The 22,584-nt window shown below is 37.7% G+C and overlaps 1 protein-coding gene across 3 annotated transcripts in view; it reads right to left on the reverse strand.

The window, feature by feature from the left end:
• PLEKHM3 (pleckstrin homology domain containing M3) overlaps positions 1–22,584 on the reverse strand; it is a 162,700-nt gene that overhangs the window by 127,012 nt on the left and 13,104 nt on the right. For all 3 annotated transcript variants that reach the window (XM_079130585.1, XM_079130586.1, XM_079130587.1), the window contains exon 2: positions 16,822–17,734. In XM_079130585.1, coding sequence (XP_078986711.1) covers positions 16,822–17,431 — 610 coding nt within the window. In that variant the 5' untranslated portion in view covers positions 17,432–17,734. The remainder of the gene's footprint in view (positions 1–16,821; positions 17,735–22,584) is intronic.

Raw genomic sequence — 22,584 nt, forward strand, 5'->3', positions numbered from 1 at the left:
AATCAAATTGAAATGGGGGGAAAAACAAGCAGAACTACTAGAAATGAAAGACATGTCAATTAAATTAAAAATTCAATTAAAGGTATCACCAGCAGATTAGATTGTGTAGAAAATAGAACCTCAGCCCTTGAAGACAGAACTTCAGGCACTGAACATAAGTTATATGATCTTGAGTACATAAAATGCAATAAAGGGAAAAATTATAGAACATGACCAGAATATACAAGAACTCTGGGACAATATTAAAAGACAAAATCTGAGAATCATTAGGATAGAAGAGAACATGAAGATACAAACTGTAGGTATAAAGAAAATTTTCAATGAAAATTACAGAAAACTTTTCCCATATCAGAAATGAGATAGACATATATATACAGGAGGCTTATGGGACCAAAAATAGACCTATTCAAAGGCGAAGCTCACCAGGACATATCATAATCAGAATGCCTAACATAAAAAATAAGGAAAGAATATTAAAAGCTGCAAGAGAGAAACATCAGATTGCATTTAGAGGCAAACCAATAATGATTACTTCTGATTTCTCAGTTCAGATCCTAAAATCAAGAAGGGTCTAGAATGAGATATTCCAAGTCATAAAAGAAAACAACTGCCAGCCAAGACTACTATACCAAGCAAAGTTCAGTTTCAAATTTTAGGGGGAAATAAAAAGTTTCTACAATAAGAATAAACTAAAAGAATTCATGAGCACCAATACAGCATCACAAAGAATACTCAAACTGCACACAAAAGAACTAAAAAACAATTCCAAAAACTCTAAAACAGAGAAAGTTCAATAGAAGAATAAACAGCTAAATGAGAATCAAGACAGGATAAAATGTAGCAAAAAAAACAAAATGGCAAGAAACCACAAATACATACTCATGCTAACATTGAATATTATTGGTCTCAACTCCTCAATTAAAAGACATAGATTAGCAGAATAGATCAAAAAACAAGAACAAACTATACACTGTTTACAAGAGACTCATCTTTTAGGCAAAGACATTCACAGACTAAAGGTAAAAGGACAGAAAAAAATATTCCATGTATGCAAACCATGAAAACAAGCAGGAATAGCTATTCTTATATCTGACAAAGTAGATATCAAATAAAAAATAATCAGAAAAGACAAAGAAGGCCACTACAGTCTAGTAAAGTGAACAATCCAACAAGAAGATATAACAAATAGTAAACATTTGTGCTCAAAATGCCAACACGTCCAATTACATTAAAAAAAAAAAAAACCTCTAGTATATTAAATCCCACATAGACCCAAAAACAATAATATACACCCTTATTTCCAAAGGGTCATCAAAATCTAAACATAAAACCAATAAAGATATCTCCAACCTAAATAACACTATAAATCAAATGGACTTAATAGATGTCTACAGAATATTCACCCCCAAACAGCTGAATTTACCTTTGTATCACCTAGCTGCTCATGAAATTTTTTCTAAAAGAGATCATATTCTAGGTCACAAAGCAAATTATATCAATACAAAAAAATCAATATAATCTCAGGTACCCTATTAGATCATAATGGAATGACAGAAATCAATAGCAAGAAAAATAATAGATACAGCCAGAGGAAAGAGAACTTGTGCTCCATTTGTATACAATGTGTCAAAATGCATTCTACTGTCATGTATAAGTAATTAGAACAAATTAAAAAATAAAAAAAAATTGATAAAAAAAGAAGAAAAATAATAGAAACCACATAAACACATGAAGACTGAACAATACTCTCCTAAATGAAGGATGGATCAAAGAAGAAATGAGACTAGAAATCAACAAATTCTTAGAAATGAATAAGAACATATCAAAATCTCTGGGACAGTATGAAAGCAGCTCTAAGAGGAAAATTTATAGTACTGAGGGCTACTTTAAAAAATTAAGAGAGAATCCAAATAAAAATGCTCCATCTCAAGGCCTTAGAAAAAGAAGAATAAACTAATTCTAAAAAGAGTAGAAGACAGAAAATAATTAAGATCAGAGCTGAAATCAATGAAATTAAGAATAAGAAAACAATTAACAGAATCAATGCAATGAAGAGTTGGTTCTTTGAAAAGATAAATATGATTGACATATCCTTAGCCAAACTAACCAATAGAGTGTGAAGACTCAAATCAAGATCAGAGATAAAAAAGGAGATTTTAATATAGACCCTTCTGAAATTCAGATTGCTATAACCTATTTTGAAAATATATGCTCCAATAAACTGGAATATCTGGAAGACACTGACAAATTTCTAGATACATATGATCTGCCCAAATTGAATCAGGAAAATATAGAAAACCTAAATAGACCAATATGAAGTAACAAAATTGGATCAGCAATTAGAAGTCTTTCAATAAAGAAAATCCCAGGTCCAGATGGATTCTCAGCTGAATACCAGACCTTTACAAAATAACTAACACCAGCCTTTTCCAAATTATTCCATGAAATTGAATGCAGGGAACACTCCTGAATAGATTCTATGAAGCCAGTATAACCCTGACATCAAAACCAGACAAAGATGCATCAAGGAAAGAAAACTATAGACCAATATCCATGCTGAACATATATTCAAAAATCCTTAATAAAATATTAGCAAACCACATTTTAAAAAACATCAAAAATACACAATGATCAAGCAAATTTCATTCCAGGGATGCAAGGTTGGTTCAGTATGCAAATCAATAAATATAATTCACCATTTAAACAGAAATGATTATTTTTAAAAATCACATGATATCTCAAAAGATGCAGAAAAGACTTTTGATAAAATCCAGCATCCATTCATGTTAAAAATCCGGGAGAAGCTAGGGATCAAGGGAACTTACCTCAACATTGTAAAGGCAATTTATGACAAACCCAAAGTCAACATCATACCATATGGAGAAAAACTAAAAGCATTTCCTCTAAAAATTAGAAATAATACAAGACTATCTCCACACTCACTACTCCTATTCAAAACAGTCCTTGGAACATTAGCCAGAACCATCAGGCAAGAAAAGGAAATCAAGGAATACAAATAGGAAAATAAGAAGTCAAACTATCTGTTTGCCAATGATATGATCCTATATCTAGAAGACCCCCAAAACTTTTAGAAGTCAGAAAACTTCTATAGCTTATAAATGAGTACAGCAAAGTAGCAGGATACAAGATCAACATCCATAAATCAATAGCTTTCCTATACTCCAACAGTGATTTAGCCAAGAAAGAAATCAGGAAAACCATCCCATTCACAATAACATAAAAAAAATTAAATACTTTGGGATTACCAAGGAGGTAAAATAACTCTTCAATGTAAATTATAAAATACTGAGAAAAGAAATTGAAGAAAACCTTAGAATATGGAAAGACACTCCATGTTCTTGGATAAGCAGAATCAAAATTGTCAAAATGGCCATACTACCAGAAGCAATATACAGATTTGATCTCCATCAAAATACCAATGATATTCTTCAAAGAATTAGAAAAAAACAATTCTTAAATTCATTTGGAAAAATAAGAGACCCAGAATAGACAAAGCAATACTAAGGAAGAAAAGCAAAGAACCCCTTCACGATACCTGATCTGAAATTACATTATAGAGCTGTAGTAACAAAAACAGCATGATTATTGAAGCAAAGTAGCAGGAAGATCAATGGAACAGAATTGAAGACATAGAGACAAATCCACAGACCTACAACCATCTGATATTTGATGAAGCTGCCAGAAATATATTTTGGAGAAAAACCAGCCTTTTTAACAAAATGGTACTGGGAAAATGGAATAGGTATATTTAGAAAAATGAAACTAGACCCCTAACTCTCACCATGTACAAAACTCAAACCTGAATGGATCAAAGACTTAGGGGTTAGACCAGAAACTTTACAAATGCTAGAAGAAAACATAGGGTCAACATTCCATCACATAGGTGCTAGTACTGACTTCCTTAACAAGACCCACAAAGTGAAAGAAAGAAAACCAAAAATCAATAAGTGGAATGCCACCAAACTAAGAAGCTTCTGCACAGCAAAGGAAATCATTAATAAGAGTATGATGAGAGAGCCTAAGAATGAAAGAAAACTTTGGCCAGCTACCCCTCTGATAAGGAATAATATCCAGAATATACAAAGAATTCAAAAAACTTAACACCCAAAGAACAAACAACCCAACTAAACAGAAACTTCTCAAAAGAGGAAACACAAATGGCTATCAAATATATGAAAAAATGTTGAACTTTGCCAGCCATCAGGGAAATGATAATCAAAACTACACTAAGATTTCATCTCACTCCAGTCAGAATGGCAAGGATCAAGAATATAAATAAATGCTGATGAGGTTGTGGGAGAAAAGGTACACTTTATACATTGTTGGTGGGACTATAAGCTAGTACAGCCACTTTGGAAAGCAGTAAAGAGATTCCTCAAAACACTAGGGATGGGGACTGGGGTTGTGCCTCAGTAGTACAGCGCTTGCCTAGCATGTGTGAGGCACATAGGTTCAATTCTCAGTACCGCATATAAATAAATAAAATAAAGGTATATCAACAACTAAAACAAGAAAAGTTAAAAAAAATTAGGGATGGAACCACCATGTGACCTAGCTATCCCACTATTGGTATTTTCCTAAAAGATCTAAAATTGACATACTACAGCAATTCAGCCACCTCAACATTTATAGCAGCACAATTCACAATAGCTAAATTATGGAATCAACCCAGATCCCTGTCAATAGATAAATGGAGTAAGAAACTGTGGTAGGTATATATATATATATATATACACACACACACACACAAAGTTCTACTCAGTCATAAAAAAGCATGAATGATATTTGCCAATAAATGGATGGAAATGGAGAATATCAGGCTAAGTGAAATAAAGCAAACTTAGACACTAAAAGGTCAAATGTTTTCTCTCGCATGTGAAAGCTACAGTAAAATAAAGGAAATGGGGAGGGAAGGATAAGATAACATAAAGATAATGGGATTATCAATAATAGAGAAGGAGATCAGAGACAAGAGTGGAGGGATGGATCAGGGGAGGCAATGCAGAATGAAATCATGTTATGTGCATATATAAATATATGACAGGGAACTTCACCTTTATGCATAGGTAGAAAGAACCAATCTGAGCTGGGAATATAGTTCAGTTTGTAGAGTGCTTGCCTTGCATGCACAAAGCCCTGGGTTCAATTCCCAGCATCATGCAAAAAGAAAGAAAGAAAGAAAGAACCAATCAAATATAGATTAATAGACTAGCAAAGGGAAGTCTAATAGAGTAGACAAAGCAGAAGGGGAGAGAGGAGGGAGGACAGAGGACGAGAGGGAAAAGGGTGATCATGAACTGTAACTGAATTCCATGAATATCTGAATTTGTCTGGACAAACCCAATTATTTCGTATAACTATAAAGCTCTAATAAAAAAACAAAAGAATCTATATATGATACTATTTTCACAGCCCTCCAAATTAATAATTCCTTATGTAATATCCAGTCTATGTCTACCTTGCCCAGGTTGTCTCAAAACATTTAATATAGCTGGTCTATTCAAACTGAGTTCATACACTGATTTGTTGATTCATCATTAAATCTATAATAGTTCCTTCTTCTTCCTTTTTTTTAATGCCATGTATTATTCATTTTAATTTTCTTTTTTGGTGCTGGAGGTTGACTAAGACCCCATGCTTGTTAAGTAAATGCTCTACCACTGAACTGCACCTCAACCCTGCCTGTGTTTATTGAAGAAATTGGTTTATCTGTCCTGTAAATTTTCTGCATTCTGGATTTGGTCAAGTGTATCTCCACAGTATTGCTCAAATATTCCTCCATTTCCCGTGGTTTCTGTCAAATGCTATTTGGATCTCTAGGATGAACCCGTCTTCCACCTGATGTTTCTATTGCTCACCCTCCCAACCTTCATACAATTTCTCTCATGGGTCCCCTGTCTGGGTTTCCCTTCATCTCTGCCCACCAAGTTCTCCTCACATTTAAGGGCTCTTATAACATCCCACCTATTCCTGAAGCCTTTCTTCATCCTCAAGTTGAAAATAACCGTCCTCCTCTGAACCCCCATGGCTCTATATCTACACCACTTTGATGATTCACACCACTTTTGTCTTTTATTTCAAACACTATCTCTCATTCATCAAATATTTGTCAAATATTATAAATTTATTCTGAAAATCAATAAGGAAGTAAAAAAGCAACTGAGTAGTTACAACCTCTAGGTTTCAAGATTTTACTTTAGCCAATGACTCCAATTCCAGGGGACTCCTGGACTTCACCACTTACAGACTGCCTGGCTTTTAACTCTCCCGATCTTGGACCTAAAGTAATGGCCCCTTCTAGCACTGTCTGAAGCAGAGACAGAAGGCATCTTTCATTAACTGCTAACAACTTCCTGGAGCTCTATACTGCAAAAGATGCTAAGACCATATCTAGACTCAGCAGAAAACATTGCCACGGTGTCACTGAGTTAGTAAAGATCTATGTTATGCATTTGCCCTCTGGTTTGAGGATCTTTATCAGCACCGCTCCTTACTCTCTTTGATTCCAGATACCAAATCTCTCTTCACAATAGTAATATCGCAGACCTTTCAGAACTCTTTATCATAAGGTACTTATCAATCTAACTTGGTACCCGTCATCTGAAACATTTTAAAACTCTCCCTCTACTAACTTCTTGTCCTCTATCTTCTAACATCCCAAGATTTACTGTTATCACTAAAAAATTATGAACATATTCTTACTTCTTCAATGGCTCATTCTGGCTATTCTTACAATGACTCTACTTCTTGTTGCTCACCATCTGGGTTCTCACTATTGCTCTGACCTCTCACATCCCTTCTCTCACCGTAGCCACATCCTCTCTTATGTTCCTTGAACAAGTCATGCACAGTCTAGCCTCAAGGCCTCTGAAGTTGCTGCACCCTCTGTCTGGAACATCTCCCCCTAACTCCACTGCCTTATTTGCATCTCAATTTTATACCTCTCTGTTGCTGTCCTCAGTGGAGCCATCCCTTGCCACTCAAGTTAAAGAGCCCTTTCAGTCTGTCTCTATCATACCACCTTGCTCTATTTCCTTCAAAGGGCTTCTCCTTCTCCTTAGATTTTGATACCTCTCATCCCTGTGTATCACTGGATGACTCCATAAGTATTTGATGAATGCTAAGCTGGGCATTACTGGCACATGCCTGTAATCCCAGTGACTTAGGAGGCTGAGGCAGGAAGATCACAAGTTCAAAGCCAACTTCAGCAACTTAGTGAGGCCCTGTGTTGAAATGAAATGAAATAAAATAAAATAAAATAAAATAAAATAAAAAAATAAAATAAAATAAAATAAAATGGGCTGGGGACATGGCTCAGTGGTTAAGTGCCCCTGGGTTCAATTCCCTAGTATCAAAATAATAAATTAGAAAAATATTTGTTGATGGTATCAACAAAAGACTGTGCTAGAATTTGGGGAAATCCCAAATGAATCAGACACAGATCCTATGAACATTTTATAGACCACAGGGAAGAAAAACAAAGGTCCAGAAGTACCTGCACCAAGTACTCAGCACTTTCTGACAAGTACAGCTAAAGGGCTGGGTCTCAGAGAAGTAAGGGAGGACTTTTGCCTGAGAAGTTCTTGAGAATCTCAGGGACGTGATGGTGTCAGAGATGGACTTGGAAGAGAATATATGAAGAAGGCAGGAAAGGGGAAAGGGCATTCTAAAAGGCGGGCCTTTCTCCTTCACTGATTTATACGCATCTATCTGCAGTTAGAACCCTTCCTCTTCTTCTCACAGGTCCCACTTTCTCTTTGTTGCTACAGTCACCCTAGTTTGAGTCATTATCACCTCACATTATGATAACTGAAAGAACTTTCTAGTTGGTTTCCATCCCTCTTATTCTATCCACCTGCCAACCCATTATACTATTGCTTGGACCAGGGGAGACCCAGTAGACAGCATCACCTTTCCTAAGTTTTGAACCAACTGAGATTGACAGTGGGTACTGAGACATGCGGAGATGAAAATATGAGCCAATTACAGCATGGAGATTAGGTGTGTAGCAACAAATTGAACCCCAGGATTATACAGACCTACCTCTGAGTCACAAGCAGCACTGAATAGCCCTAGGTCTCCCCTTTCGACCATACATGAACGGTGGATTGCATGTGGGAACAGATCTGTAGGAGATGGCCAGAATTGGTGCTTCTTATGAGAGAGTCAAGTTACCTGGTTCCTCTCCTAAGCTTGCCAATAAGTCACTCCTACTTCTCAGGGGTGGAGTGTGCAAAGGAATGGAGAGAGGTCAAAAGTGCTATTTTGTCTAACACATGTTCCTTTTCTAGATACATAAGGCTAATAGAAAGGAGTGTCCTGATACCCCATCATCCTTCAGCCCTTGTAACTTCTGAACTTCTTATAAAGTACACTTCTAGGGAGGGAGATGGGAATGGGAAACACAGTAGAATGAATCAGACATAACTTTCCTATGTTCATGTATGCATACATGATGAGTATAACTCCACATCATGTACAACCACAAGAACGGGAACTTATACTCCACATATATATGATATGTCAAAATACACTCTACTGTCATGTATAACTGAAAGAATAAATAAAAACTAAAAAAAAAAAAAAAGGAAAATGTCCTTCTAATCTTAACTCTCAGGAGATTTTCAAATACTTTTTGCCAAACATATCACATCAAGTTTCTTTGTCTGGTGTGATTATACTTCATAACTTCAGCTCTCCAAAATGAACCTCGGTTCCAGGATACTCCCCAGCCATTCCACACAGGGACTCGCACTCAGCACTTTGGCTTTGCTCTCAACCCTCAAGCTCAGCTGAAATATGCTTTCCTCATGGAAGACTTCTCTGGCATTCTAGATCATGATCATCAATCTTCTCTTTGCAATTTTGGTTGTTAAAACAGTTTCCAAGTCTATTTATTTCATGTTATAGTACTCAATTATGTTTAATCCAGAAACTAGGAAAACACTTTAAACTAATTTTAGGTTTTTGTCATCCTTATTACAAGAACAGGAGAGAAGTAAAATTAATAAGATTCACATTAATCACGATGCTGCCACAAATGTGCATAGCAAGAACACAAAGAAAAGGACACCACGGAAACCAAAGAGTGACTGTGTCTTGTACATTGTAAATATGCTTCACAGGCCCAAGGACAGTATTGGGCATCACAGTGCACACACATTATCCCATAGGTATTTCTTAACAAACTTATCCTGTCAGAAAGGATGTAGGCTCAAGTAATAATATTTCTATGGCTACATTGAGAACCTTTAAAAAGAGGATATCTCATTCATTTTCCCCTCATACACTAGGGAGAAAGGCAGATTACCTGTGTAGGCTGTAGAGAAAACAGATCTCTAACATATCTAGCTCTACAGCTAGATACATCATCTTAGGGATGCTTTTCTATCTAAGTTCTTTGCTGTGGGCAACAGTGACTACAGTCAATACAGTCCTGGTCAATTTCCCTCCTTGAGTCTGAAACTGATTATGAGATCACAGAACCAACTTTTAAAAGAGGAAACTATCTGTGAAAAGGAAAACCCTAGCTGCTTTAGAACTGTTTGACCAGTAATCAATGCAAAAATCAACTTTTAAGCAGTGCTCCCACACTTTGCCACAGGGAGCCTTTCACTCTATTTCTCTAACCTAGAACAACTAAATATAAAAGAAATGCCTGCTCAGGAGGTTGAGACAGGAGGATTCCAAGTTCAAAGCCAGCCAAAGCAACTTGCCAGGCTCTAAGCAATTCAGTGAGACCCTGTCTGGGGATGTGGCTCAGTAGTTAAGTCCCCGTGGGTTCAATCCCTACTACCAAAAAAAAAAATGTTCATACCTAGACCACAGAATTTAAGATAAATGGCATCCCATTACTATATCTTTGCCCAATCTACAGAATCATAGAAACTTAGAACCAGAAGGGATCCTATAAATCCCATCAGCCCAGCTCTATCTCATACAGAAACTGTCAGTTACCTTTGCCAAGAGAATCCTGGTTTTGTTCATGTTTGCTGGTTAATATGATGAGGGGCAATGGCCTTTTCCCTGCCTCATGGAAAGAATTATAATTTGTTTAAGCCAATCAGTACTCCTACTTTCCTTTATCAGAGATTGCCTTGGGGGTGGGGCATGTGACCTGGTTCTGGCTCTGAGGGGATTCTACTGAGAGCCTCTGAGAAAGAGACCCAGAGGAGATGACCTTCTTCCCCTGGCTTTGGCTATTGATACATAAGAAAATGAGCCGAGTGCGGCAAAAAAAAAAAAAAAAAAAGAAAAAGAAAATGAGCCTTGGGGTGCCATAGCCATTTTGTACCAATGAGGGGAGAGAAGAGGCAACACCAATACCCTGAGGATAGAAAGAACAAAAGGCAGAAAGATTGATGACAAGGGGACCACCCACCTCCGGGCTTCTTGTTATGTTTATTGCAAATAGTGCTTGACATTCACTAAGTGTTCAATAGCTATCTATTAGGTAGATGGAAAAATAAGATGACAATGGCCTTAACACCTGTGCCACTTTTAGTCAAGTATTCTATTATTTGCTTCTGAAAACATTTTAACTGACTTAACAGATTTGGAAAGAGGTTCCTGGAGGCGAAATGATTTAGCTAAGGTTATACCACAAAGTAGACAAGTTGCAAATCAAACTCCAGACGTTTAAAGTAGGTCAAACTGTTTAATTTGTGGTGAAGGGATGAGCCATAAATGTCCTTGGGCTTGAGAGATAGTCTAGCAGAGGAGTTGTGAGTCATCTCTGGAGTTGGACCTGGCTTAGAATCCTCGCCTCACCACGTATTTTATGGATGGCCTTGGGTGGGTTCAAGTCTCTTAGCCCAAGTTTCCTCATTTGTAGAATCAGGACAACATCACTGAGCATGTTAAACTACTGAGAATATTCATTAAGATAAGGAATGAATACTTAGCAGAGGGCTGGGTATGAAGTTAACTCTCATTTAATGATAGTTCTCATTGAGAGTATGAATAACACACTTTGTTCAACTTCACACAAGGTGTGGGTAAGGAAAAGGAAACAGTGCATTTCCTCTTTAGAAACAAAACATAACTATTCTGTCCTGATTTTCTAAGCACTGATACTAGAATTCAACCCTCCACTGGCTTATATTTGGTACAGTACAAAGTCTTCTGCTATATCTTCAAAAGACTTCCAATCTAGTGTGGGAGATGGCTAGATAAACAATTAACAACAATGTCCAACAGAATAAAATGTGCTTGGGAAACAGTTAAAGAGGAAAAAGGATATTAATTTAGAAACAAACTGAAAAAGGTCTCAGGGAGGATGTGACATTTGAATTAGTCCTTGAAAGATAACAGAAGATTCTTGGTAAAGTGAAAAGGGCAGGGAAAGTATTCCGGGATGAGGGATGAAGCGATTGCACGAGCAAAGGCCCAGGAACTTGAAAGCACATGGCACATTCAAAAATGGCAAAAAAAGGTTAGGGTGGAGGAGGGTGTGGGTGATAAGGCTGGGAAGAAACCTGAAGGCTTTATAAAGTTTCCACTTAATTTTTGTAAGTAATGGGGAGCCAGGGTTCATTTTTAAGAATGAAAAGACTTGTGTTTCAGGAAGATAACTCTAGCAGTTTGTAAAATTAGTAACCTCAGTTTTCCTTAGCTGGAAAAGATAAAAGACATTAAAAGAACAACCACAAAGAATACCAGACACTGTTTTCACAATTCCCATATAGAAGTGTTAGGAATCAGAATGCAGACTGTCGATGAGGCATAGAGGGTTTCCAGATAGCTGCCATAAGCCAACATTCAATAATGCAACCAAGGGAAACTCTATGACCATACAAAATCAACTTTCTATGGCCTATTTTAGCAACTTCTTTGTACTGACTAATCTTGTTGAATGGTGAATCATAAATTCAGCAAGAGACCATGTCCTGGTGACCTCACTTATTTTAAGCCCACAGGAATATTCCCACCTCTACTGATTCCAAGGCTTTTTAGAAACATCATAATTGAAAAAGCAGTCATTTTAGTTTAAGTCCCATATTTGGCTTTTTTTTTTTTTTTTTTCAAGTGAAAGCGGGAGGGAAAAAAGGAACTGAAACAGAGTAACATAAAACCCAGAATAAAGAAACTATATTCCATGGTTTTTCTAGTCCTAAAGAAAATCTCTGCTTGAGACCTTCTCCTAAAGTACTCAGAACAAGAAAATACAAGCACAGGAATGGTACTAGGTCACCTGAGAGTAAAACCTATGGAAACAAAAGCCCAGGTGACCACTGCACTTGCCACGCAGATGAAAATGTGAACACAGTCAGGGAGGGAAAAGTAAGTTAGATTCCAACAGTTTGTTGAGTTTCAGAGCTCTCTAGCTAATGCAAAAGACTACTTTTAACATTTCTGATTTCAAAAAAATTGCCACTGCAGTTCATCCAGAAGTAGAGTTACATGGCCCACAGAAATCTTTCAGTGTTAAATAATTCCAGCCATACCCATGTTTCCATCATGACCTTTTGTTACAGATCTGACTACTAATTAGCTTCCACATAACCATGAGTCATGGTCAATTCCAATATGACCTAGAATGAGACAGTTTTAGAGCTGGGAAGGACTATGGAGATAATTTAACTGTTTGTAGGTTTGTAAACCACAGTCAACACGCAATGAGTGGTTTTCCCAAACTTACATGGTTGGTTAGGAGTAGAGTTGGAATAAGACTCTTTTAAGTTCTACTTGGGTATTCTTGCCATAAAACTTCACCTTCCTCTACCATGGGTCTTCATTTGTAGAGACATGTGTTTATAACCCATTTTTCAAATATATAACATATCTAACACCCACATATTCTTATATTTTTATGTTCTTACCTAAAAACGGTATGTTTATATTTGAATTGCATTTCTATAATGTTAGGACTCTGTCTTCTCCACCTTATGGGAAATTCCTAGGTACCTGTGGTTGTATCAATATTCAGTGAACAGCGGGCAATGATGCAGAGGGTAAGAACGTTAGGTATGGATACTAGTCAAGAATAAGTCTTCATAAAATTAAGATGTACTAGGACTAGAAATCAGTCATTTTGGTGGTGGGATCAGGGCCCTCCTTCAAGCTAGTTCCCAGTCAACAGCTGTCCAAGGCATGGGATGTCAGTAAGGGAAGGAGCTGACCCTGAGGAAGCTTTACCCTCCACCACCTACCTGGAGGTTCTTTAGAAATAACTGTCTCTGCTGCCATCTTTCCTGAGCTCTTGCCTCCCATCACTTTATGACCTAACCTGTTGACCTTACTATCCAATTATTCTCAGGGAATGCAAATAGCACTCATTACACTGGATTCAAGCCACACCCCACTGACCTGCTCAAATACCCTGGCAGCACCTTCGTCCACCAGCCCAGGCAGCATTCCTTCTTATTGAGTCAGCCTTGGGTCTGCCTATGCCAGAGGCAACACAATCTCTAGAATGCATTCACAGACTTCTAAGTAAGACTGGCCCAAAAATGGGCCAAAACCCCAAGGCCCTTATTCTGTGCTTCCAAATCCATGGGGTCAGTTCACTTTGGCTCTCTGCCTGACTAATATTCAAGAGTGTGAAAGGCAGAGTTACAGTCTCTCTTTTGCATATTCACTAGTCCCCTAAGGAACTGTGACCAGTTCTGTGCTAGTCATGTATTTCAGTAAGTATTCTAAACGTAGGAGACAAGTCCTTGCCTAGCTAGAGTGCTTTTGTGGGCCTCGGTTTTTCCTGTATAAATGTCTCCTACTTTGTGTTCACAAGAATTGAATGTTTATTACTAGTAGCCACATTTTATGCCCCCAAAAAATGGGACCACAAAGATATGAAGAAACCTGTCCTATGTTGCCCCACTACAAAGGACTAGAATATGGTTTGGAATTCTAGCAGTCTAAGTTTAAAGTCAGTGTTTTTAGCTAAAATGCTATTAGTTTGATCAGAAGGCCTTCTTCAGACAGGCTTGCCTATTAGCAAAATAGCTGCAACCACCTGCAGCTACCCACAGCTCTTGTTACACCTGAACAGAATCTGCTTTGTGCCCGAAGTATGGCGCAAGAGCCAGTTATTCATCATCAGTGCAGGCAGAAGACACAGAGGTCCTACCTGATGTATTAAGACCTCTGAACTTACTATGGGAGGAAGGAGAGGGGATAATGCATAGTAGAAGAGGAAGAAGAGATGGAGAAGGAGAAGAAGTTATTCGTGATAAGTCTTTAAACTATTCAAGGTGAGATCAGAAAAACAGATAAAATAAAAAATATCAACTGGAGAAAATATAAGACAATGCAGTAATAAAGCCCATAAGTAAGAATGACAGAGCTGGACACAAAACTAAGAAGACCTCATCAAAATAAATATATTTTATTAAATATCATTTCTTCTCAGGAGCCCCCAGTCTCTAATTAAACTTCGTTAATTCTTAGAACAACGGGAAGTGGGAGACGGGAGGATTATGGAACATTTTGGGACACTCAATTTGAGGTGCCTGTGGAACGGTCCAACAGAGGTGTTAACCAAGCAGTTCAGGCCTGACCCAGAGGTGATGGGTCCTCATTTCCAGCCCTAGCCAAGATACTACACTGACTCCCTCTGCTTTGGGGATATGCCTTAGGAGAAACAAGGAGCCTCTATTAAGTTTGGATGAGTAATTTTAAAGATTTTAAAATAAACTTTACTCAAAGGTATTAGGTGATTTTGACTAGTATGCACCAGATGTTGGCACACCTCTCCTCAAATGACTGTAAGAATTAGTCATGTGAGAGCGTGATCATCCACGAATCTAGAACTCATCTTTACTCCCAGCCCAAGAAAGAGTGGCCATTGCTTACCTGTCTTTGACCTGTGAGCAATAAAAACATGACCTATCTTACTTGCTCACCAAAGCATGCCAGAAAGAAAAGGAACAGAAGCTCAGTATGTCCTTTGCCCAAATCTGCTGATTCCTTTAGGAGATCTACTTGGTAGCTGACCAAAAGGTGGCCAGAATGTATTATATCAATACCTGCAAAGGTCATTTGTTACAGTTTGTTTCAAAATACCATTCACTAGTTACATTTTAATATAAAATTATAGGCAACTTTCTAAAATGTTTTTATTAGTTCATTATAGTTATGTATAACAGTAGGGTTCATTTGACATATTCATAAATTTGTATAACATAATTTGCTCCATTTCAATTCCTAGTACTTCCCCTTTCCTCTCCTTTTCTCTCTCCTTCAACTTTTTTTTAAATTGAGAATTAAAGAATAATTATCAAATTTTTCAAATACTCAAGGAGAAGTTCAGGGCTTTAACGAACTAAGGTCTGGTTCTTGAATTTGTAATCTGGAGAAGACAGCTGGAAATACGACATCATCTTAATTTGGCTTATGCGAGGGATTTAGAATGGTTAAGGAGAGTTAGTGATAAAATTCTATGTGAATTTTAAGAAACAAAAACAAACTGAGGTTATTTGCTAATCAAAGAGTGTACCTGTTTATACATGCACCCAAGTAGCACAAGGCACAGCCATCATTCTGCCAGGTACAGGGACTTAGCAACTTGTTTGTCCTTTACTATCTGATCGGTCACCACATCCTTGCTTTATAATGTCCTTTTTCTTTTACTGCCATGGTCATCACCCTTGGATAGATGGTAAATAAGACCGAGAAGAGAAGGCAAGGAATTATAAGTCGTGAATTTGAGTGGGGAAACAAAGAATTTTATTTTATTATTTATTTCGATTTTGAGACGGTCTTGCTAAATTGCCCAGGCTGGCCTTGAATTTGTAATCCTCCTGCCTCAGCCTCCTGATTCACTGGGATTACAGGCAGGTGCCACCATTCCTGGCAGCACCTCACAGGCAGGGACATTGCATTTCCTTAACATACATATTAAACTATACCCTTGCCTCAGGTTGCACTTACAAACTAATTTTATTCATTATAATGTAAAATGTATCAATGGACTGCCAAGCAATGGTGGAGATGAAAGTAACTATAAAACTTTATAGTACACACACACACATACACACACACACATACACACACACAGAGTTTTGGGGAGAAGCCATCCAAATTAAGGATCAAGCAGGGTGACTAAAGAATTATCAGCAATAAAAATGGATAGTCCGTATAAATGAGTTTATCTTGAAGAAAAAAAGATGTTTTTAGGTCTCACAGAAAAGTTCATGTGTAAGTACACAAGTTTTACCTATACATGTGCACACATATATTATACATATAAAATGTGAGGAGAAATGAAATTCAAGGCCCTACACCAGAAGTCTGCATTGTCTGCACTGTCTTCTCTCTCCTCTGTCTTCTTATAGTCACTGCCACTCACTTAGATATAAAGTAAAACAGACATTTCCTCACAAACATTTCAGTTGACCATCTACTGTCTCTTATTACTGAGTAACTTCTTGAGTCTTCTTAGTGTGGGAGGCCTTCAGCTAGAGCAGAAGTGCTGTGGGACAGGGATAGTGTCTTCATAGGTCCTCAAATCCATCAGGGCACAAGGTGAACAGATGAACCAATCAACATCTACTGATGTGAACGCACAGTATCATACAATGCTCAAAAGAAAATACATTAAATATTAAAACATTCTGATTTTAATACACAAGATTAGAAAGGAAGAATTAACCATAGTTGTCTTTTTGCTAAATGCCTTTTAAGAAGTAACAGGATTATTGACTAGAGGTAAGGTAAAAGCCAATGTAAATGGAAGAGTGAGCTTCAATAAGCAAAGCCAGATGTGTATACCAGACAGTAACATTCTCCTGAGGCAGGTGCAAGAGAGACAAAAGGAAAAAATTAACAATTATTCAATAGACCTCAAATATAAAAACATACCAGTATTTCCTTGGGCATCTTCTACCTTACTAGGTGAGGGCAACAGAAAAGATGGCCTGGTGAAGGGAGGACCTGGAAGAGATGGTTGCTGCTGCTGCTGTTGCTGCAAAGGCATGGTTTTGAGGACCATGCGCCAGTCCACTTGGGTAATATCTGACCTTGATCGAGCATGCCCTGGCTTGAAAGTAGAAGTTTCATCCAATAAGTCATTCACAGAACGAGGCCTATCCCTTCGACGTTGACAGATATTGAAAAAATTAAAGGTTGATGCTTCCTTTTGTTCCATCCAGGAAAGATTATCTGGAGTTGTCCCTCTCTGGACCATAAACTGTTCTTTGGCAGGAAAGACATTTTGAGCTTTGGTTTCTAAGAGCTTGCTCTTACAATGGTCCCAGATCATGCCTCCCTTGCCCAGGGAGGCAACATTTCTCATAGCACCATTGTCTGTTATGTTACTGAGTACCTCATGTCCCACCAGTTCAGGGACTTCCTGAATCCCATAAACTTCTGCTTGCTGAACAGCTTTTTCTAGCTTGCTATCAAAAGTACTAAAGAAATCCTCAGTAACTTCTAACGCTGGGCTGATGTCATCCACTTCCAAAGCTTCCATGTCACAGGTTCCAAGAGGCCTATGCCTCCTAAGCTAGTTCAGGGAAGGGTTTCATGAACATTCACCTGACAAAGAGAGGTGCTTCGGCAATAGAGCTTTGAAAACCACTGGAATGAAACTTCATTCAGCTGCCTAAAGCAGGCCACGCACACAAGTGGTTGATGTTTTCCTGGTCACTGAAAACATTTGCTAGCTAACAGAGGTATAGGAAGAGAGAGGTTTCTTTGAGCTTATTCTTCAGTGAACTATCTTGACGACAACAGGTAGTGCTTGTCAAGCAATGCCATTGCAATTCTTGATTTTCTGGAAGAAAACAAACAGAACAACATTGGTACGTGGTTCAGTGTATTCTGTAACATTCAAACCTGCCCAATTACTTTTCAATCTTTACAACTCTTCTATGGCAATGGAACACAAAGGGGGACAACACCTACACAGAAGTTCCACTGTGAGAAGGACACATCATCCCCGCTTTGTATTAGAACTTACACAGAGCAGGGTGGAGTTCTTGATAAGGAAAAATAAGGCCAACAGCTTTTACTCACACAGAGAAACCTTTGAAAGCAGTTGTGAAAAGACTGCCCTGGCAAAATCTCTGATATACTGTCCTAAAATAGTAAGCAAAAGAGACTAGGGTTTCCGTGACTGGCCTCTATCATAATCAGTCTGAAAGTCATAAACGCTTGAGTCCTTTTACAAACCCTGAAAGCACTGACGATCTGCTGGGCTTAAAAGTTCAAGAGGGAAGTAGAGAAGGAAACTCTGTCTTTTTATCAACCTGAACGTTATTGTGCTGGTGCTTCCTCAGTGAGATTATATAATGCCCTAGGACGACTTCAGACCTCAGCATTCCTCCAGTCTTCTCGGAAGCTGGTTTCAGGCTCCAAACTCCCTGAGGCTGCCAGGATTGGCCTCAAAGTACAGGTCTCACCTGGGGGCATCTATGTCTTGAGCACAGGCTTCGGTTCAGACCTCAAGGCCTGACTCACACCTCTGCCTGAACAGAAAGAATCCTACACGAACACCAACTTTCTCTCTGGGAAACACTAGATCTCCAAGATTAGGTAAAATAGAACAGACCTTGACAATGATGCAATCTAATACAGTAGAACTGTGCTTTAAATTTAAATTCAGAAAAATCAGTCTCTTGGTCACACTAGCCACATTTCAAGTGCCCAATATTTGCATATACCTGTGTACCTTTAGCAACAATCAAATACATAAACAAAACAACTAGGCAAAGGTTTTTCTTTCACTGTGAAAAAACAAGTGAGGCATGCTTTCTTTCCGAAGCCTTCAAAATGTTTATAGCTAATTACTTTTTAGTACTTAGGTCATTACACAGTTATAGCAATAGCACTAATCTACGTTGATTAATATATGTAAATTAAACTATACAAACCTTTGTTTTAGATTTATCAAGGATGTGATTCACAGAAAACTATCATTATCTACTTCTTCTCTTCTAAAGTGATAATGACTATGATGAATTTTCTTTTAAATATTCTGATATTTTCTGTGTTAGTACTTCATAAAATTTTTCTAACTACAAACAGGTTTTTGTTGTTTTTCTATTTTTTTTTCCCCTGAGTCTAAAGTTAAGACTTCAGTCTCTTGAATTGAGTAACAGGGTTTTAGTATTCTGTAATTTTGAAACTTGGAATTTTTTCAGTTGCATCTTATACACTAGAGACTATGAAAAAGAAATAACCAATCTTAAAACTTCTGATTCTTTCTTTGATAGAAGTTCAAATGAACATAAAATGTAAGATTAGCGTTTTACAGAAGAGGTACTAAGGTACAGAGCATTAAGTTAATCTTAAAAGATTACAGATACTCCTTTTTTTTTTAAACCTCATGTTTCAAATCCAGTCTTTATGCTAGAGAGAAAGTAAATATTTGCAAGTTAAGTGGGTGTTTGGTTTTTTTTGTTTTTGTTTTTTGTCAAAATGTCTAGGAACATACTTTTTGTGCTCTCTGCGTGGGTGTTCACAGAAGCATGTAACTGCTGATAGCCAGTACTGTGGCTGTGGAACTCTTCTGTCACACTTGGTAACACCATAGACTATTAAACACGAAGTGGCCTTAGAAATCATCCTTTCAAACCCAGCCTTTCAAGAGGACACCGAGGCCCAGAGAGATTAAGAGGTCCCATGGGCAGTATTATGTTCATTTCCAGACAGGGAAACATGTTCTCACCTGAGGTCTTTCTTTATCTATTCCCCCAAATACTGACATGGCCAACTCTCTCTTAAAGTGATTGCTCATGTCTCCTCAATGAGGCTTGCCCCTTGAGTATTCTATTTAAATTTATATACACATCTCCATCCAGGACTCTTTCTTTTTTTTTTTTTTTTTTTTTTTTAAGTGATGCTGGGGAGCAAACCCATAGCTCTGCTAGGCAAGTACTCTACCACTGAGCTATATCCCCAGCCTTGCCCTAGATTCTTAATCTCACTTACTCTGCTTTTTTTTTTTCCAAATAAACTTTTCATCTTAGAAGAGTTTTAGATATACAGAACTACTACAAGTATAGCAGAGAGTTCTTGTATATCCCACACCCAGTTTCTTCTATTTAACATCTTACATTAGTATGATTAGCATGGCACATTTGTAACAATAAATGAACCAATAGTAACACATTAGTATTAACTAAAACCCATACTTAATTTCAATTCTCTCAATTTTACCTAATGTCCTTTTTTTGTTCCAGAATCCTATATAGGACAATATATGACATTTAGTTGTCATGCACCCTTAGCCTCCTCTTGGCTGTGACAGTTTCTGAGACTTTGCTTGTATTTGAGGACCTTGACAGTTTTGAGGAGGACTGATAAGATATCTTATAGACTGTCCACCATGTGGGATTTGTTTGATGTTTTTCTCATGATTAAACTAGAGCTGTATGTTTTGGGGAGGAAGACCACAGGGCGAAGTGCCATTCTCATAGTATATCACAATTACATATTATCAACATGACTACTACTACTGTTCAGGTTAACCTTGATAACCTGGCTGGAGGTGCCCTTTTTCCTTAACCATTTACCATCTTCTAACATATCACTTAATTTACTTAACTGTTTAGTGTTTCTCCTCACAAAAACATAAGCTCTACAAGTCCAGGAATTTAAGCTCGTTTTCTTCACCAAGGCATCCCAAGTGTACAGAATAATGGCTGGCACACATGTAAAGGCACTAAGTAGACACGTGCTTTGTTATTCCTCTGCATGGTACTCATTTCCTTTCCTGGCCTAACTACTTCTCCACTGCCACCTCACTGTTTTACTCCTCTGTGCTTTTGTTCAGGTTGGAGAATCTTTTCTACTTCCTGTTTGCGGAGGCTCTCCTAGTACTCTGGGTTTGCTACATTGTACTGAAATTGTTGGCCAATCTCTCTAGACCCAATTCTGAGCTCTGTGCAGGCACAGGGTCTTGTTCACTCTCCCACACAATCTGTTTTCATCCCTTGGACTCCATTTTCCAACCTTATCCATTCTGGAATTTCATCTTTTCCTGGGTTCTATTGCCCTTAAAAGAGTTTAGTCTCTGTAATTGAACACTTATTACTGGCCTGCCTCATTTGGTTTTGAATCAACTAATTTAAAAATTAACATATTCAGACAGGTTAAAATATGAAGCGATCCTTCCTCTGACAAAGTGTGTGGGTGCAGGGTGATGTGCATCAACACAAAGTTGGATGGACATCAGGAGCCAATCAAACCGTGTTCTAAATTTGCTCAACCACACACTTGCTGGGTGGCCTCTGGCAAACCATTTAACCTCTGGGTGCCTAACTCAGCTACCTGTATCCAATAAAGTTGCTAATATCAAACAACTTTGCATGTGGATCCTTCCAATATGCCTTTAAAAATGCAAATTGCAGTATAAGTATGGAGCACTCCATTGGACCTCACTCCTCAACAACCATGTACCCTTGATCTCTCCCTAGAAAGATTCATCAGCCCGAGGAGGCAAAGTCAGCAACTGGCTTCTTACAGAACATTACTTTTCAGTCAAACTCAATGACCTATAGATATTTTATCTTATATTTATATAGAATACTCTTCCTATAAAGAGAAATAGTTCTCCTGTTTAATATAGTTGAGAAATTGAGGTCCATCTGTCAACACAGTAATAAAAGAGCTCAACCCCAAGAATCCCATGCATGCATCAAAACGTAATAGCATAGAGAATCAGTGTATTGCTATTTTCTAACAAGGAAATCTTCTGTTTACATGCTCAGAAGGCATGGCTAATTAACAGGATGAATATAGCAGCCCTCCCACACAGAGGTGGAACAGACAAGCCAACCCACACAGAAAAGCCATGTTCTCCTGAGCTCCATGGCAAAAGCGCTGACTTCTCTCCTTGACCGAATAAATTGTAATCAGAATTTAATGAGTGCTGGAGGTATTTGAGGCCATATAATTTTAGAAGCAGCTGGACTATGCAGAAAAAAAGCAACGCTAAAGACACCTAGGATAACTTGTTTTTGCTAATCTATTTTCAAAAATGAGAATAAAGGGAGGTCACAAGGGTGGTCAGCACTCATGGTTCGCACATGTTTTTACTTTGGTTAAGATTGTGGCTGATTGAGAAATTTCTGAGTTGCATAACATAATGGATCCACCATAAGAGGATCTGACTGTAGTTAACATGACCTTTCTGGACCATGAGGTTATGATTTTTCATGGTGTTTTGTCATAAAGACAATGTAAGTATACTGATGGCACACAGGCATGCCACAAGCAGATTAGGAAGTGCTGCTGAAGCATTAAAAAAAAAAAAGCTCAGTGGCTTTCAGATGAGATGGACAGATGGAAACACAGAATCCCATTTTCATACACTTACAGGAAACACTAAATGGCTGTAGTGTATTCAAATTCCAACAAATGAGAAGACTATTGCTATGCTATGGGATGAACATTCCATTCATGCAAAAATAATTTATATAGTGTTTTTTCCTTTTCTAAATGTAATAAATACTCATAGAAATTCTGGAAAATATTGACAAAAATGGAAAAGAAAATGAAAATCAGTCATAATCTCATGATTCAGGGAAATCAAACTAACAGGCATTTTTTATTCAGTACTTAATAGGAATCAAGATTTCATATATAGTTTGGTCACACTGTCCTTTAAATACATGCTCC

This window comes from Sciurus vulgaris (genome assembly GCF_902686455.1).
Source record: "Sciurus vulgaris genome assembly, chromosome: 3".
In the NCBI taxonomy this organism is placed as follows: Eukaryota; Metazoa; Chordata; class Mammalia; order Rodentia; family Sciuridae; genus Sciurus; species Sciurus vulgaris.